The sequence below is a fragment of the Mobula birostris genome, chromosome 7 (assembly GCF_030028105.1).
Source record: "Mobula birostris isolate sMobBir1 chromosome 7, sMobBir1.hap1, whole genome shotgun sequence".
Classification (NCBI taxonomy): domain Eukaryota; kingdom Metazoa; phylum Chordata; class Chondrichthyes; order Myliobatiformes; family Myliobatidae; genus Mobula; species Mobula birostris.
Window position 1 is genome coordinate 47483384 of NC_092376.1, and position 18287 is coordinate 47501670.

The 18287-nt window shown below is 38.9% G+C and overlaps 1 protein-coding gene across 4 annotated transcripts in view; it reads right to left on the reverse strand.

Annotated features, from left to right (window-relative positions):
* zmym2 (zinc finger, MYM-type 2) overlaps window positions 1-18287 on the reverse strand; it is a 152558-nt gene that overhangs the window by 70046 nt on the left and 64225 nt on the right. For all 4 annotated transcript variants that reach the window (XM_072263077.1, XM_072263078.1, XM_072263074.1 and 1 more), the window contains 3 exons: window positions 10839-10951; window positions 10017-10130; window positions 2684-2834 (listed from right to left, as the gene is read on the reverse strand). In XM_072263077.1, the coding sequence (XP_072119178.1) occupies window positions 2684-2834; window positions 10017-10130; window positions 10839-10951 (378 nt within the window). The remainder of the gene's footprint in view (window positions 1-2683; window positions 2835-10016; window positions 10131-10838; window positions 10952-18287) is intronic.

Sequence of the window (18287 nt, forward strand, 5' to 3'; positions counted from 1 at the left end):
TGAGCAGATCTACACGGAGTGTTGTCGCAGGAAAGCAGCATCCATCATCAGGGACCCCCACCATCCATGTCATGCTCTCTTTTCACTGCTGCCATCAGGAAAAAGGCACAGGAGCCTCAGGACTCACACCATCGGGTTCAGGAACAGTTATTACCCCCCAACCATCTGCTCCTGAACCAGAGGAGATAACTTCACTCAACTTCACTTGCCCTCTCACTGATCTGTTTCCACAACCTATGGACTCACTTTTAAGGACTCTTCATCTCACCTTCTTGATATTTATTGCTTATTTATTATTTTTTTTTCTTTCTTTTTGTATTTGCAGTTTGTTGTCTTTTGCATACTGGTTCTCCGCCCAACTGGTGCGGTCTTTCATTGTTTCTATTATAGTTATTGGATTTATTAAGTACGCCTGCAAGAAAATGAAGCTCAAGGTAGTATATGGTGACATATATATACTTTGATAATAAACTTATTTTGAATTTAACTTTAGGAGCTGAACAGCCATTTCTGTTCCTATGTTAGATGTGACATAGTTTTTTGTTACTCTTGCTTGACACAATATACTCAAAGGTTGACACTTCAGTACAGTACTGAGGGAGTATAGCAATTGTTGTTTTTCAATGAAGGAGTAAATCAAAGATCTAAATACTCCTTTGTGGAACTAAAATACTCTGTGACAAGATTTGGTGTACTAGATAATATTTATCGCTCTTCAATATTATACTGCTACCTTGCTTCATGCTCAGAAATGTTCCCAGGGATGGAAAAACTAATAGAATCTGTGGTAAGAGAGGTCATTATAACACTATGCACATTGGAAACAAATGTGATCTCTTCTTCTCTTTCCTGCTGGGTTGTAAACAGGGCCTAAATCCCAGTGTTCGCTTTTGCAGGGAAGCTGGAGAAAATCCAGCATTGAATCAATAACAGCACAATGAGGAAACCAGGTGTGAGAGTTGCTGTTGATTACCCCGCACTTAGATGCAGCTTGCACCTTGGCCGACTCAGTAAGTATGAACTATTGCTGCTGACTGACAGTCCATGATGCATGCATCGAGAGACTGCCTGAATCCTACAGTCACTCTCACCATCAGCTGCTGTCAGCCAGTTCAGACTAATGAGAGCTGTGCAGGCAAATTGAGAAGTGAGATGGTACAGGGTACAGTGTTTGGACTGAGAGGACCAAGCATTGCATAAAGGGTAGCAGTACGCAGGGACAAATGTACTTAAAGAAACAGATCTGTTCATTCAACACACATCAAAGTTGCTGGTGAACGCAGCAGGCCAGGCAGCATCTCTAGGAAGAGGTGCAGTCGACGTTTCAGGCCGACACCCTTCGTCAGGACTAACTGAAGGAAGAGTTAGTAAGAGATTTGAAAGTGGGAGGGGGAGGGGAGATACAAAATGATAGGAGAAGACAGGAGGGGGAGGGATGGAGCCAAGAGCTGGACAGGTGATTGGCAAAGGGGATATGAAAGGATCATGGGACAGGAGGCCCAGGGAGAAAGACGGGGGGGGGGGGGAACCAGAGGATGGGCAAGGGGTATAGTCAGAGGGACAGAGGGAGAAAAAGGAGAGTGAGAGAAAGAATGTGTGTATAAAAATAAATAACAGATGGGGTACGAGGGGGAGGTGGGGCATTAGCGGAAGTTAGAGAAGTCGATGTTCATGCCATCAGGTTGGAGGCTACCCAGACGGAATATAAGGTGTTGTTCCTCCAACCTGAGTGTGGCTTCGTCTTTACAGTAGAGGAGGCCGTGGATAGACATGTCAGAATGGGAATGGGATGTGGAATTAAAATGTGTGGCCACTGGGAGATCCTGCTTTCTCTGGCGGACAGAGCGTAGGTGTTCAGTATAAAGTGGTCTCCCAGTCTGCGTCGGGTCTCGCCAATATATAGAAGGCCACATTGGGAGCACCGGACGCAGTATATCACCCCAGCCGACTCACAGGTGAAGAGTCGCCTCACCCTGGAAGGACTGTTTGGGGCCCTGAATGGTGGCAAGGGAGGAAGTGTAAGGGCATGTGTAGCACTTGTTCTGCTTACAAGGATAAGTGCCAGGAGGGAGATCAGTGGAGAGGGATGGGGAGGACGAATGGATAAGGGAGTCTGTTCATTGTTATGTTCTTTGCATGAACTGGATGCCCTGTTTTCTCTATTACACTACATAAGTATTTCACTGGCTGAAAACTGTTTTATCCTGAAAGTTGCTCACCACGCGTTTCTTTATATTTTAATGCTCAATATACATTAATGAAGACTCTTCAATAGGATATAAAAATCTTAGGAAAATATCTCAGTAAACAAGGCATTTAGACAACAAAGTGCCAGTCAAGGAACTGAATTTGGGGTGGTGTGCATGATTCACTGTAAATAGTCTATGGCCCAGTGAACAAATTTAATTTAATCAGGGAAAAAAATAGGCATGGAAACAAAGGAGTGGAATGAACAAAACCAAAAGCAATTCCTCCAAATAAAAGCTGGGTAATTTCTCCAGAAAATGGAGTGGGTGGAATATAGTTACATATAAATGATGAGCAAACAATCCAACCCACACACCTGCAGCTGAGTGACAAACGGGAATTACCTAAACATCTCCATACTGGCTGGCTATCGCATTGCCACTTTATGTAGACATTTAATGTTATTTTTCAATCATAAAATCATAAGGAAACATACCTTCACTACAGAATGTTTTCTTTACTCCTGAGAACTTCACAGTTTCATACACAGTTTTTTCTTCCTGACAGTATTCACAGTATGACACGATACAATGCAGCTTCTTATAGTCCTCACAGCACATTTTGCTGCAGAACTGAAATACATTATTCTGAAGAAAAAGAAGTAAGTTACTACAAAATCTTTAGTTTATTAATCAAATTAATAAGTACACTTTTGAAATCCTGCACTTACAGATTCAAATGGTACATGACTTCTTCAAATTCTTCAAGAAGAATTCTAAACCCAGACAGAAAAATATTCCCGGATACACATTTCTGCATTTGTGCTGTTCCCAACCATTTTCATGAGTGCAGTCAATTCCCAATTGTCCAGCAAGAATTTACATGGTCTGTAAATCAACTGTGTTACACCAAATCATGAACATCATAGCCCTAGGAAGCAATTTCTAATTTGCTCTAGAACGCATTCTCCTGGTTGGAACATTGTGTTGGGGTTCGCATTCTCCTAGCTGGAGTCAAGAGGTAGGCAGTCACTCTCTCAGCTGAAACCCTGGTGTGAGTGACCGTTGCTGCATGAAACTTTGTAGCTAATCTTCCTGAAGAAATTACCCAGATTTTGGACATAGCTTCAGCTAGCTGCCTCAATTACACCTGAGGTAATGTTGCTCATTTACTTACAGTCCTTACCTAGCCTTTGGACCCCTCTCAATTGAGAAATAAAGAGAAAATAATTGAGTAATCGGAGTAAGGCTCATTTCAATGGGTTGAAAGCAGATCCTGCTCAGGTAAATTGGAGGAAAGGCAAAGCTATAACATAACAATATTAGCCCTTTAAGACTAATTTAAGAGCTCCCTAGATGATGAAAAGACACAAAGGAAGATGAAACAAAATGGCTGTGTGTGATTAGTGTTGTGTTGTTAATACTAGTGAGAACCAAGTGGATTATAAAGGCAATCCAAAATGTGAAAATTTGTATGAACGGTAAAGAAAGCATATGAAAAAAGATTAGTTACTGACATAAATGGGAATTAGAAGTGTCCTGTACACACACTTAGTAGTAAAATGATAGCACCTGGACCAATAGATCCATTAAGGACAAAAGTAGAAACTCTTAAGGCATTAAGAACCATTCAAAGTAATAGCAAAGGAGCTAGTCAAGACATTGGATATATTAAAAATTTATAGCATGAGTTATTAGCAAAGCTAACAAAACAAAGTAAGCAAGTCCTGAGGGTTGGATGCATCCTAAGGTTTTGAGGGAAGTACTCGAAGAAAACATTGACGCCCTAACCATAACCTTTCAATGTTCTGTGAGTTGACAGAAGACCCAACAGAAACACTGGAGGATAACAAATGTTTACCCTCCTGTTCAAACAAGAGAACAAGGTTAAGCCCAGCAACTGTGTTTTAACTTCAGCAGTAGGAAAGATTTAGAAAAATGATTATTAGTCACATAGAGAAAAATGGATTAATAAGGTAAAATGTGTTTAACCAATTTGATAATTCTTTTACACTAAGGTAATATTTACAGTTGCTGAGGGTAACAGAATCCCTGTGTTGTACATACACATCTAGAAGGTTTCTGATAAAGGTGCCCCATAACAGGCTTTCAACAAAGCTACAGCACATAGCACAAGAAGCATACTGAATACAGAATTAGCTGACAATTGAAGACCATAAGACAAAGGAGCAGATTTAGGCCATTCAACCCATCAGGTCTTTTCCACTATTCCATCAAGGCTGATTTATTACCCATCTTCATTATCTCCCTTGAATGCATTCTTCTGCCTTCTCTCAGTAACCTTTGATATCCTGACTAATCAAGAGCCTATTAACCTTCACTTTAAATATACCCAATGACTTGGTCTCCACAACTGTTTGTAGCAATGATTCACTATCCTCTGGCTAAAGACATTTCTCCTTACCTCCATTCTAAATGGACTTCCTTTTATCCTGACTGTATGCCCTCTGGTCCTAGACTCACCACTATAGGAAACATTATTCTCCACATCCACTATACCTAGGCCTTTCAATATTCAATAGGTTTCAATGAAATACCCCTTCATTCTTCTAAACTCCAGTGAGTACAGGTCCAGAGCCATCAAATGCTCCTTGTATGTTAATGCTTTTATCCCTGAAATCATTCTCATGAACCTCCTCTGGACCCTCTTTAATCCCAGCACAGTTTTGCTTAGTTAAGCAGCCCAAAACTGCTAATAATATTTCCAATGACTTATAAAGCCTCAGCATTATATCCTTGTTCTTACATTTTAGTCCTCTTGAAATGAATGCTATTTCCTTTCCTTACCCCTGACTCAAGCTATAAGTTTATCTTTACGGAATCCTACAAAAATCCCTTTACACTTTTGATTTTTGATTTTTTTTCCACATTTTAAAAATAGTCTACGTCTTTATTCCTTCTACCAAAGTGCATAACCATACACTTCCTTAACTATATTCCATTTTCCACTGTTTTTGCCCATGCTTTTCAATCTAAGTTCTTTTGTAGACTCACTGCTTCCTCTACACTACCTGCCCTTCCACTTGTCTTCGCATGTCTACAAACTTCGCAAAAAAGCCATCAATTCTGTCTTCCAAATCATCGAGATACAACGTGAAAGAAAGTGGTCCCAACACTGAACCCTGCAAAACACCACTATTCACTGGCAGCCAACCAGAGAAGGGTCCCTTTATTCCCACTCTGCCTCCTGCCAGTCAGCCAATCTTCTATCCATGCTAGTATCTTTCCATGGGCTCTTGTTAAGCAACCTCATGTACAACACCTTATCAAAGGCCTTCTGAAAATATAAGTGAATAACATCCACTAACTCTCCCTTCTCTATCCTGCTTGTTATTTCCTCAAAGAATTTCAAGATATGTCAGGCAAGATTTTCCATTAAGGAAGCCTTGCTGACTATGGCATATTTTATAACGTGCCTCCAAATACTGCAAAACCTCATCATTAATAATGAACTTCAACATCTTTCCAACTACTTAAGTCAGGCTAACTGGCCTATAATTTCCTTTCTTCTGCCACCCTCCTTTCTTAAAGAGTGGTGCCACTTCGCAAATTTCTGGTACTCTGGAACCATTCCAGAACCTAGTGATTATTGAAAGATCACTATTAATGCCTTTGCAATCTTTTCAGCTACCTCTTTAAGAACCCTGGGGTGTAGTCCATCTGGTCCAGGTGACATATCAACCTACAGATCTTTCAGCTTTACAAGCACTTTGTCTTTGGTAATAGCAACTACACTCACTTCTGCCCCCTGACGCTCTCAAATATCTGGCATAGTGTCTTCCATGGTAAAGACTGACACAAAATACTTAAGTTCTTCCACCCTTTTTTTTGTTTCTCATTACTACCTCTCCAGCCATATTTTCCAGCAGTCCGATATTTACTCTCACCCCTTTTACCTTTTATATATCTGAAAAAACCTTTGGTATCTTTTACTTTCATATTTCATTCTTCCTCTCGTTATGGCTTTTCAAGTTGTCTTCTGTCTTTTGAGTTCTCTTGTCAGTCACAGTTGCTTCTTCCTTCTTTAAGAATACTTCTTTATCTTTGGGGTGCATCTATCCTGTACCTTCCAAATCGGCCCCAGAAACTCTAGTCTTTGCTAGTGTCCCAATCCAGTCAACTTTGGCCAGCTCCGCTCTCATGGCTGTTATTCCCTTTACTGCACTTTTATACTGATACATCTGACTTTATCTTCTCCCTCTCAAACTGCACTGTGAATTCTATCATATTATGATCACAGCCTCCTTAGGGTTTCTTTACCTTAAGCTCCCTAATCAAATCTGATTCATTACACAACACCGAACCCAATCCAGAATCGCTTTCCCCTAGGGGGTTCAACCACAAGCTGCTCTAAAAAGACATCTCATAGGCATTCCACAAATTCCCTCTCAAGGGATCCAGCTCAAACTGATTTTCCTAATCTACCTGCATATTGAAATCCCCTACAATTATCATAACATCACCTTTTTTTTACATGCCTTTTCTATCTCCACTGTAACATGTATCCCCCATCCTGGCTACTGTTTGGAGGCCTGTATATAACTTCCATCAGGGACTTCTTAACCTTGCAGTTCTACCTACAAGGATTCTATATCTTCTGATCCTATGTCACCTCTTTCTAAGGATTTGATTTCATTTTTTACCAACTGAGCCATCTCACTTGTTCTGCCCCTTTGCTTGCCCTTTCAATACAATGTGTATCCTTGGATGTCAACCCCCAATTATGAGCTTCTTTCAGTCATGACTCAGTGTTGCCCAGAACTTCATACCTGCCAATCTTTAACTGTGCTACAAGATCATCTGCCTTATTCCTAGTACTGCATGCACTCAACTACAACATCTTCAGTCCTGTATTCATCACCCTTTTCAATTTCTCCCCCATGCTACAGTTCAACTCATCCTACTGACTGCAATTTTGTCCTATCATCTGCCTGTACTTTCTCAGAGTCTCACTACACACTGCATTGCCCCATCCTCAGCCCTATAACTCTGGTTCCCACCCCGCCCCCTGGCCAAATTAGTTTAAACCCTAGTAAACCTGCCTGCACAGATGTTGATCCCCCTCGGGTTCAGGCGCAACCTATCCTTTTCGTACAAGGCATACTTCCCCAGCAGATCCCAGTGATCCAAAAATCTGTAACCTCACCCCCCTGCACCAATTCCTCAGCCACATATTCAACTGCCAAATAATCCTAATCCTACTCTCACACACACGGCACAAGCAGCAATCCAGAGACTACTACCCTGGAGATCCTGCTTTTCAGCTTTCTAATTCCCTGCATTCTCTCTTTAAGACCTCTTCCCTTTTCCTATCAATGATATTGGTACCAATATACATCATGACTTCTGGTTGTTCAACCTCCCCCTTTAGAAAGCTGTGAAGCCCATCCAAGACCACATACCATCCTGCTATCTCTTTCACATCCACATAATCTCTTGTATGCTCCTTTAAGTATGGATTCCCCCATCACTATTGCACTCCTCTCCCCACTTCCCCTCTGAGCCACGGAGCCAGACTCCATACCAGAGCAACACACTTCGACTGTACTCTTTTCCATAGATGTTGCCTGGCCTGCTGAGTTCCCACAGCATTTTGTGTGTGTTGCTTGGATTTCCAGCATCTGCAGATTTTCTCTTGTCAATGGCAGAGATCCAGTCATTGTGACTTCCCTTGGTAGGAACCCCCCCCCCCCGCCCCCGCCACCACACAACAGTATTCACAGCTGTATACTTATCATTGAAGGAAACAACCACTCTCCTCTGGCTTCCCATTCCCTTCCCCTCTCCTGCAGTCACCCAGGTACCTCCTGTAACTTAGGGGTGACCACCTCCTTGTAGCTGCCATCTATCACCTCTTCATTCTCCAGTATGAGCTGAAGGTCATCAAGCTGCAGGTTGTGGTAAATAGTTGTTGTTTCTGCACTGGAGAACTGTGAATATTGACGTTCCCCAGAGATACTATGCTTTTTTGGATCTATATTAATGACTAACAAACAGGGGCACAAGCTGCATTTTCTAAATTTGCAGATGACACAAACCTTGGCAAAGGATAATGACAGATTGCAGCAGGATTAAAACGGGTTGGAGAAATGGATAAATAGATAGCAGATTAAATTTAATGTTAAGAAATGGGAATTGGTGTAAGAAACAATGCAGAATAAGGGGAACTGTTCTCAAGTGATTCTGAAGTGGAGCAGAGGGACCTGAGGAAATCTGTTATGTGTACAAATCATTTTAAGTGTCAGGACAGGTTAATAAAGCAGTTAATAAGGCATTTACAGTTTTGGGTGTTATCAAAAGAGGAACAGAGTGTAAAAGCAGGAAAGTTATGCAGAACCTTTGAGTCACTGGTATAGCCTCAACTGGGGTATTGTGTTTAATTTTGGTCACCGCATTAAAGGAATGTGAAGACATTAGAAAGGATCCCAAAGAGGTTTATGAAAATGTTACAAGGGAGAGGCACTACAGGTTACAATGAAATATTAGAAGGGTTGGAAACATATTTTGAAGAGGAGGTTGAGTAGAGAATTGATAAAAGTATATAAAATGCTGATAGTAGGGACTGTTCTCTTTGGTGGAGGGTCGAGAACCATACACCAAAGACATAATATGCATGGGAAGGGGATCAAAAGTGATATGAGGCAAAATTGCTTTATGCAGACTGTGGTGGGAATCTGGAATGTACTGCCTGCAACAGATGTAGAGTCACGTACTGCCATGCAATTGGAATTAGGTAAATACGTAGGTAGAAAATATCCAAGAATATGAAGAAATAGCTAATGGGTGGAACTGGAGTGTTTTTCTGGAACATGGTGAGCCATCTGTTCCCTTCTCTCGCTGCATTTACGATTCTGCAACAGACAGACTAAATAATATCTGAAGTTTGATTCCTTTTAATGGATTTAATTCTTTGCTTCAGGTGGATGCACCGTATGAAAAAGGCTAAAGTTTTCCGAATTTATTTTGTGTGGTTTCTTCAGGGAGGAGTATTTAAGTTTTTCTATCATCCACAGAGGCGTTCCTTGTTATCGCCATGGATAACAAACTTGACTGCATTTAGAGAAACACTGGTGCTTTTAAAATAACATTTATATGTAGGAAGTTATGCAATATTCCATGAAACTGGTTAGCATTTTCTGAATTTATTTTTTATGATATTTTCCACCCAAGAGAATTTCATCCATGGTACTACCATTTCTTCCAGGATCTTTCCCTTTTTATCATTTATTTCTGAATTCTGTTGGATCTTCCTTTCCAAATACACTTTTGCTTTCTCTCAATTCTCATCCACAGAGTGGTAGTCCACATAGCAGTGGTTTGTGTTACAGTGCCAGCAATCAGCGATTGGGATTCAAGTCCTGTCTGTAAGGAGTCTGCATGTTCTCCCCGTGACTGTGTGGATTCTGCTGGGTGCTGTGGTTTCCTCCCGCTTTCCAAAGATGTATGGGTAAGTAAGGGTTAGTAAATTGCGAGCGTGCTATGTGGGAGCCGGCAGTGCGGTGATACTAGCGTGCTATCCCCAGCACATATTTGGGTTGTGTTGGTCATGGATGCAAATGATATATTTCACTGTATGTTTCAATGTACATGCGACAAATAAAGCTAATCTTTCTTCTTTCATTATACAGCATCCTCCCAGTTTGCCAAGAAACATCCTGTACACAATAAGAACTCACTTCTTTATAGCTTTTGTTGATGTTGTAATTAAAAAGGGCAATCAACCACGTGACTAAACAACAGTTATGATCAGTGACCATTTATAACGGTTCAGTTATTTGCAACTATATTATAATTTTCTATTAATCTTACCTCCCATTCCAATAATTCTGGTTTAGCACTGAATCCATTCTTGCAGTACATACATTTCAGGTGTACTTCATTTGTTACGACCTGCCCATTTGTAGCTGTCTGCGCACTGTAAGACTAAAATATAATCACGATAAATATTGTGCTTCTACTTGTAACTCCTCCCTATCCCTTACAATTTTTGTTTTAAGGAAACTTCATGCCTTTGCCTAATACAAAGCATCTGCCCTATGAATCAGAATGATTGCAATGAGTGAATGTCAAACCTTCTGAATGTTAACATTTTGAAGTAGAAAAAAAATTGCCTTCTATTATGGTTGTAAAATCTGTATGAAGGATGTTGAGAATTGCTCGAGGTGGATGCACTCTATGAAACAAGTTAAAATTTCCTGAATTTATTTCACATAATTTCTTCAATAAGGAATATTTATTAATTAAACAGAGCATTAAAAGTGAAAGAAATTGATAAAACACTGAGATGTGCCACATATATACCAAATCTTAGGTGGATCCCTTAAACAACATCATCCAAAGAAACACCATTTCTAATATACTAAACTACACAGGTTAAACACATTTCTACATCTTTTTAAACACATCTCAAACATATTTTATTCTACTGATTTCATACATTTTTTAAAGAAACTTGTATGAATCTATAAATGCAATTTAATTTGTTCTGGGAGACCCAAACTGCATATGAATCTGTAGAACTGTAGACCACACAAAATATTTTGAAATAGAATCAGCATTTATCTATAACAAACATACAAAAGAAAAATGTACTCAAATAATAAACCAACAAAGTGAACAAAACATAGAAACCTGGAATTTAGCAATACAGCTGGAACTGCAGAAGTTGTACAGTTTTCCATCTGGCATCGTGGCTTGATATTGAGGTAAAGCACTTCTTTTACAAAAGGGGCACGATCCCATACCTAAAACAAGAAACAAAACAGTGAGATTTCAAGGTACGACATGAGGATCTCACAATAACTGTTAATATAATCATAATTTCAGCAAACAGTAAAGACATAATAATTCCACTCAAGCCCGGCTGCGAAAGGAGGGATGGGCATGGGGCTAGAAACCTCATCTCTCAAAAACACAGTGCTACAGAAACTTCAACAGATGCTCCAGAAATCTCATCCCTGGGAGAGGAAAGATACAGCAAGAAGCTGGGCTGTACCTGGGGGCAACTTGAAAGACTGGCCCAAAACAGTGAGCTACTTCGGCCTATACCCCGTAAGGGTGAAGAGCTTAAGTAAGTAACAACATAATAGATACCTGATTTGCGCCCATTACTACAATTGATAGAATATATTGGGAAAAGTAAGAGTCAAGACACCAATTACTTAATTTTAGTAGATAGCAGACCAAAATTGCAATATGTGGATTTGAGAGAGGCAACAGGAATTCTTGAAAAACAAGACAGTGCTTTGTGGTATATCTCAATCTAGAAAAGAGACTATCGGATTGCATTTTATTCTTCTAAACAGTGGTGACATTCTCATATAAAATTCCTATTAAGACAACTTATTTAGTAAATCTAATCTTTACTGCCTTCAAAAAGGTATTTCTTCTCTTCATTAATGGAGTCCAAAGCCTTAATAATTTACTCCAGGCTCACAAAGCCCTTAGTTGTTGGAAGACTTGACATTCTAATAAAAGCTATGTTCCATTACTGAAATGTTGCTCATTTCAGTAACACATGGGACGTTGATGCTGCCAGTCTAACACATTCCTCGACTATGAAATGGGGTTTATTAATAACCATATAACAATTACAGCACGGAAACTAGCCCTTCTAGTCCTTGCCGAACGCTAATCTCACCTAGTCCTACTGACCTGCACTCAGCCCACAACCCTCCATTCCTTTCCTGTCCATATATCTATCCAATTTAACTCTAAACAACAACATCGAACCTGCCTCAACCACTTCTGCTGGAAGCTCATTCCACACAGCCACCACTCTCTGAGTAAAGAAGTTCCCCCTCATGTTACCCCTAAACTTTTGCCCTTTAACTCTCAACTCATGTCCTCTTGTTTGAATCTCCCCCATTCTCAATGGAAAAAGCCTATCCATGTCAACTCTATCAATCCCCCTCATAATTTTAAACACCTCTATCAAGTCCCCCCTCAACCTTCTACACTCCAAAGAATAAAGACCTTTCTCTGTAACTTAGGAGATGAAACTCAGGCAACATTTTAGTAAACCTCCTCTGTACTCTCAATTTTATGACATCTTTCCTATAATTTGGTGACCAGAACTGTACACAATACTCCAAATTTGGCCTTACCAATGCCTTATACAATTTCAACATTACATCCCAACTCCTATACTCAATAAAAATACTCTGACATAATGAATTAATTTGTTTAAAATTCTACACTGTAACATTCCACTGAATGAGTTAAATTTCATTGGGAACATGGCCAATGCAAGCAGGTGTATTTAATGGACATGTGAGAACAGAGGCCCTGGCAAATGGATAGAGAGGGTGGCAAACATTACCTTGTGAGCCAGGTGCTGAACTGTCAGGATCTTGGAATAGTCAGATAGTGGATTATTGGAGTTTTACTGTACTTGCCATACTTTCACTACTACAATTCCCCGGTTTTTATTGCCAAGTACAGCACTCACAACATTATTGGAGAAATGGGTAAAGTAGCAAATGCTTGACGTGCAGCATTTCTCCTATGTTGTCAAATAAAATGCAGCCTCATGTTATTCGGCCATGGATTCACCCAAAATTGAATTCACATACTTCAAAGATGTGTGCCATTCTGGTAAACATTAGTTACATTTCTGTCTTAATGGATAATCCAGATTGTTTCATGAAGCAGTAATAATAATCGTACAGTAAATTATAATACAATTCTCCTTTCGACTTCTAGGCTTTCTGGTTAAGACAAACGCTTATGGAAAAACAGTTTCTGTTGAAATACAGTGGATTCTGGTTAATTAGGACATCGGTTAATCGGAGCAGTCGCCTTTTTGGGACAACCCTTAAAGAACAAAGACTAATTGAGAAAATAGCCAGTATTCTCTTCATTTATTTGAGACACTATGCAATTTAATTGGGATAGGAGACTATTGGCTAATAGTCCTAATTAGTGCCAGTCACTTGCACTTGTTGTGGCCATTAGACACTGCACCATGCTTAGAGCGGACAGTTTTTAAATAGCATCAGTTGCATTGTTTGTGTTCAAAAAAAAAAGCAGTGAGTTTTGTCACTGATAGTTGGTGAGAAACAAGTGTTAAGACAATTCACGCTTGAAGGTGCCAGAAACGGCTGGGTGTGAAATGAAATGATTTCATTATTTCAACAAGTTAGGAGCTACAAAGAATTTGAAAGGTATCAACAATCACCTTGAATGTTAAAATGAAAATGAAGATTTGGAGGATGCAATAGTTGAAAGCATTTATGAATGCAGACCATTATCTACACAAGGTATCCATGCTGATTTTATTTATTTTCAGTCAATCAAAAGAACACAGCAGCATACACCAGATGAATTCCTCTGTTGATAACTATTAGGAACTAATACAGTTTATAGCACTGTAGTATTACTTACAGTGTTCCAAATACAAAATTTGTTACTTAGTTAAATCTTTTTAATACCTCTTTCATTATTTCCATGAAATTCCAGCTAATTGGGGCAGCCGCTTAATTGGGCCAAGATGTCCTGTTCCTAAAGTGTCCCAATGAACCAGAATCCACTGTATTGGATAATTTCGCACTATTTTGTTGAAAATACATCTTTGACCAGTTACATTGACTTAATTTTATCAAAATCATGCAATTGCGTACATTTAGAAAAAACCCTTAAAATGTAACAGCATTACTAGAAATGGAGTTATAAAGAGAGATTGGATAGGCTGGGGCTTTTTCTTAGCAGCATAGAAAGTTGAGGGGTGACTTTATGGGGGCTGATAAAATCATGAGGGCACAGATAGGGTGGATGGTCACAGTGTTTTCCTCAAGGCTGGGGAGCTAAAACTAGAAGGGTTAGATTTGGAACCAGAGGAGAACATCTTAAAGGGCAGTTTAAAAACTTTTCCACACCAAGGGTGGATCAAGCTGATAAAGGAAGTGGTTTACAAGGCATTTAGACAGGTACACGAATAAGAAAGGTTTAGAGGGGTTATGGCCAAAAATCAGGCCAATGGAACAAGCTCAGCAAGGCAACTCGGTTGGCATGGATGAGTTGGGCCTAAGGATTTGTTTCCCTCCTGTGTAACTATTATTTAGTGGGTGCCATAGTAGCACAGCAGTTAGTGGGACACTGCTACAACTTGGGGCATTCTGGAGTACAATTCCAGCACCGCCTGTAAGGAGTTTGTACTGGAGCACCCAGAGGAAACTCATGCGATTCATGGACAGAATGCACTGTTCTCCCTGTCAACCCTGTTGGTTTCCTCAGGGTGCTCTTATTTCCTCCCACAGTCCAAAGACTTATCAGTCAACAGGTTAACTGGTCATGGTAAACTGTCCTGTGATTACGCTGGTGTTAAAATAGATGGGTTGCTGGATGGTGCTGTAAGGACCTGTTCCGTGCCTTATCTTTAAATAAATAAATTTAGCAATAATCCTTTTTTGTGCTGACATAAAATCTTAAAAGGCAAATCATATGAAGTAAAATCTTAACAGTCAGAGTCATCGAGTCTTATGGCATAGAAACAGGCCATTGTAACCCCTCATCCATACCACCACTGGACACCCATCTGTATTAATTCCTCCCCCCTCCCCCAACCTCCTTTCAGCAGTTGGACCACAGCATTCTGTGCTAAGGCGATTCACCAGCTCTTAAATGCTGTCACAAATTCTGCTTCCACCACTCTAGTATCGCATTCAAGGTACTTGTTACTCTTTGGGTGAAAAAAGGAAACCCTCAGATCCTGTCTGCATCTCTTACCCTTAGTAATAAACTTGCATCCTCTGATTTTATAAGGCAACAACATTCCTGCAGTGCAGCTCTCTTCTCATTGCTACCATCAAGGAGGAGGTACAAGAGCCTGAAGACACACACTCAACATTTCAGGAAATGAATAATGAACCCTTAAACACTACCTCTGTATTATTCTCCCTCTCTTTTGCACTACTTATTTAATTTTTAAATTTATATATATTAACTGTAATTTATACTTTAGTTATTATGCCACAGAATAACAAATTTCACAACATGTCAGTGATATGTTTTTGACTTTGACTTATTTTGACTTATCATACAGAATGATTGTGATATAATGATATGCATTTTACTAGCTCGATATTACCACTTCCTGGCACCATAGTGCTCCTACATTTTAATTGCAATCAGGCAAGTTGACAAGTTACTAATAATGCCATAAACCACAACGATTTACTCAACTGTAAGTAAATGCAAAACACAGCTGCAAATGGTAATTGTGACTTCTTATTGCCTTCAACCAACACACATCAAAGTTGCTGGTGAACGCAGCAGGCCAGGCAGCATCTCTAGGAAGAGGTACAGTCGACGTTTCGGGCCGAGACCCTTCGTCAGGACTAACTGAAGGAAGAGCTAGTAAGAGATTTGAGAGGGGGAGGGGGAGATCCAAAATGATAGGAGAAGACAGGAGGGGGAGGGATGGAGCCAAGAGCTGGACAGGTGATAGGCAAAAGGGATATGAGAGGATCATGGGACAGGAGGCCCAGGGAGAAGGAAAAAGGGGAGGGGGAAAAAACCCAGAGGATGGGCAAGGGGTATAGTCAGAGGGACAGAGGGAGAAAAAAGAGAGTGAGAGAAAGAATATGTGTATAAAAATAAATAACGGATGGGGTGCGAGGGGGAGGTGGGGCATTAGCCTTATTGCCTTGTTCTTTGATGGGACCTGATCGGCTTTCATCATCTGTAGGCATTTCTTACTGAGATCATAAAACCAAGCACACTTTCTAAAATTACTGAAAGGATTCTATTTTTAGTATCATTTCATTGTAAAGGACACCTTAACAAATAGAAAGCAGTACCACCAATATATTGTGGTGCCATAATTTGTAAGATAAACTGTAAAAAAAAAATTAGAGATGTAATAATCTTTAAGAGAATGCAGAAGCAGAAAACAATTCTTTCTATCTTTTTCAATCTTTTTATTAATTTCAAAATACAGAAAAACATAGCAATAATACAAATAGTAGGAGATATATTGTTAGACTTAAAAAAAGTAATTGCAAAACCAAGTAGTGTAAATTAACAAAGCTCCCAAACATGTAGAACTAACCACAGATAATACAAAGCAAAAAAAAAAACTGGAAAAAAAATCATGAAAAAAGAAAAAAAACAAAACAAAAAAAAGCAAACCCCATCCCCAAAGAAAAACAAAATTAATCAACTAAACTAAAAGACTTGGGCAAAACTAACAACTTAAAAATGGAAAAGAAGAAAACCTTAGTGTCGACGACTCCATTCCCCTCCAACAACAGTAGAGATAAAACAAGTCTGGAAATGATCAAATTACATCAAATGAAAATGCCGAATGAATGGCCTCCAAGTTTTTTCAAACTTAATGGAAGGGTCATAAACTGCACTTTTAATTTTCTCCAAATTCAAACACACCATAGTTTGTGAAAACCAATGAAATACAGTAGGAGGATTAATCTCTTTCCAATTCAACAAAATGGACCTTCCAGCTATTAAAGTAAGAAATGCAATCATCCTTTGTGATGAAGAGGTTAAATTATTTAAGTCTATCATTGGTAGTCCAAAGATAGCAGTAATTGGATGAGGTTGTAAGTCTATATTTAGGACCGTTGAAATAATACCAAAAATATCTTTCCAATATTTCTCCAACAAGGGACATGACCAAAACATGTGGGTTAAAGAAGCTATCTCGGAATGACATCTGTCACATATTGGATTAATATAAGAGTAATAACGAGATAGTTTATCTTTGGACATATGAGCCCTGTGCACTACTTTAAACTGTATCAACCTATGCTTAGCACATACAGAGGATGCATTCACCAACTGAAGAATTTTTTCCCATTTTTCAGTCGGTATATTAAACTCAAGTTCTCTTTCCCAGTCAGCTTTAATTTTATTACAAGCATCAGGACATAGATTCATAATTATATTATATATAATTGCTACTACACTTTTCTGAGAGAGATTTAAATCTAAGATTTTTTCCAAAGTGTCCATTGGTTATGGGTGTGGAAAATTAGGAGAGACAGTAATTAAAAAGTTTCTAATCTGTAGCTATCTAAAAAAGTGAGATCTGGGTAAGTTATATTTATTAGAGAGTTGATCAAAAGACATAAAACAGTTATCCAAGAATAAATTGCGAAAAGATATTATACCTTTGGTTTTCCAATCAAAGTAAGCTTGATCCATCGTGGAAGGTTGAAAAAGAAAATTTGATATAATGGGACTTGCTAGAATAAATTGATTAAACCCAAAAAATCTTCGGAATTGAAACCATATACGTAAAGTATGCTTAACTATTGGGTTGTTCATTTGTTTATATGATTTAAAAGAAGTAAAAGGAAGTAAAGTTCCTAAAACCGAACCCAAGGAAAACCCTTGTAATGAATTAGATTCAAGATTTACCCAATGAGGGTTTAAAGATGCGTCCAAATCTTGTAACCAAAATTTTAAACACCGAATATTAATTGCCCAATAATAGAATCTAAAATTCGGGAGGGCGAGCCCCCCTCCTTTTTAGATTTCTGTAGATACCTTTTACCTAACCTAGGATTTTTATTCTGCCAAATATATGAGGAAATTTTTGAATCTACGTTATCAAAAAAAGATTTTAGGATAAAAATTGGAACCGATTGGAATATATACAAAAATTTGGGCAAAATGATCATCTTAATAGCATTAATCTGACCAATCAAAGACAAAGAGATTGGGGACCATTTGGTAAATAAAAGTTTAATCTGATCAATTAAAGGTAAAAAATTAGCTTTAAATAAATCTTTATATTTTTTCGTAATTGTTATCCCTAAATATATAAATGAATCAGTAACCAATTTAAATGGTAAATGTCCATAAATAGGTACATGCTTATTTAAAGGGAATAATTCACTCTTACTAAGATTCAATTTGTAACCAGAGAAGTTACTAAATTGAGCTAACAGATCTAGGATAGCAGGAATTGACTTCTCCGGGTTAGAGATGCATAACAACAAATCATCTGCATATAATGATAATTTATGTATTTCGTTTCCACGGGTAATACCAACAATATTTGGCGAGTCACGAATAGCAATTGCTAAAGGTTCAAGAGCAATATTAAATAGTAAAGGA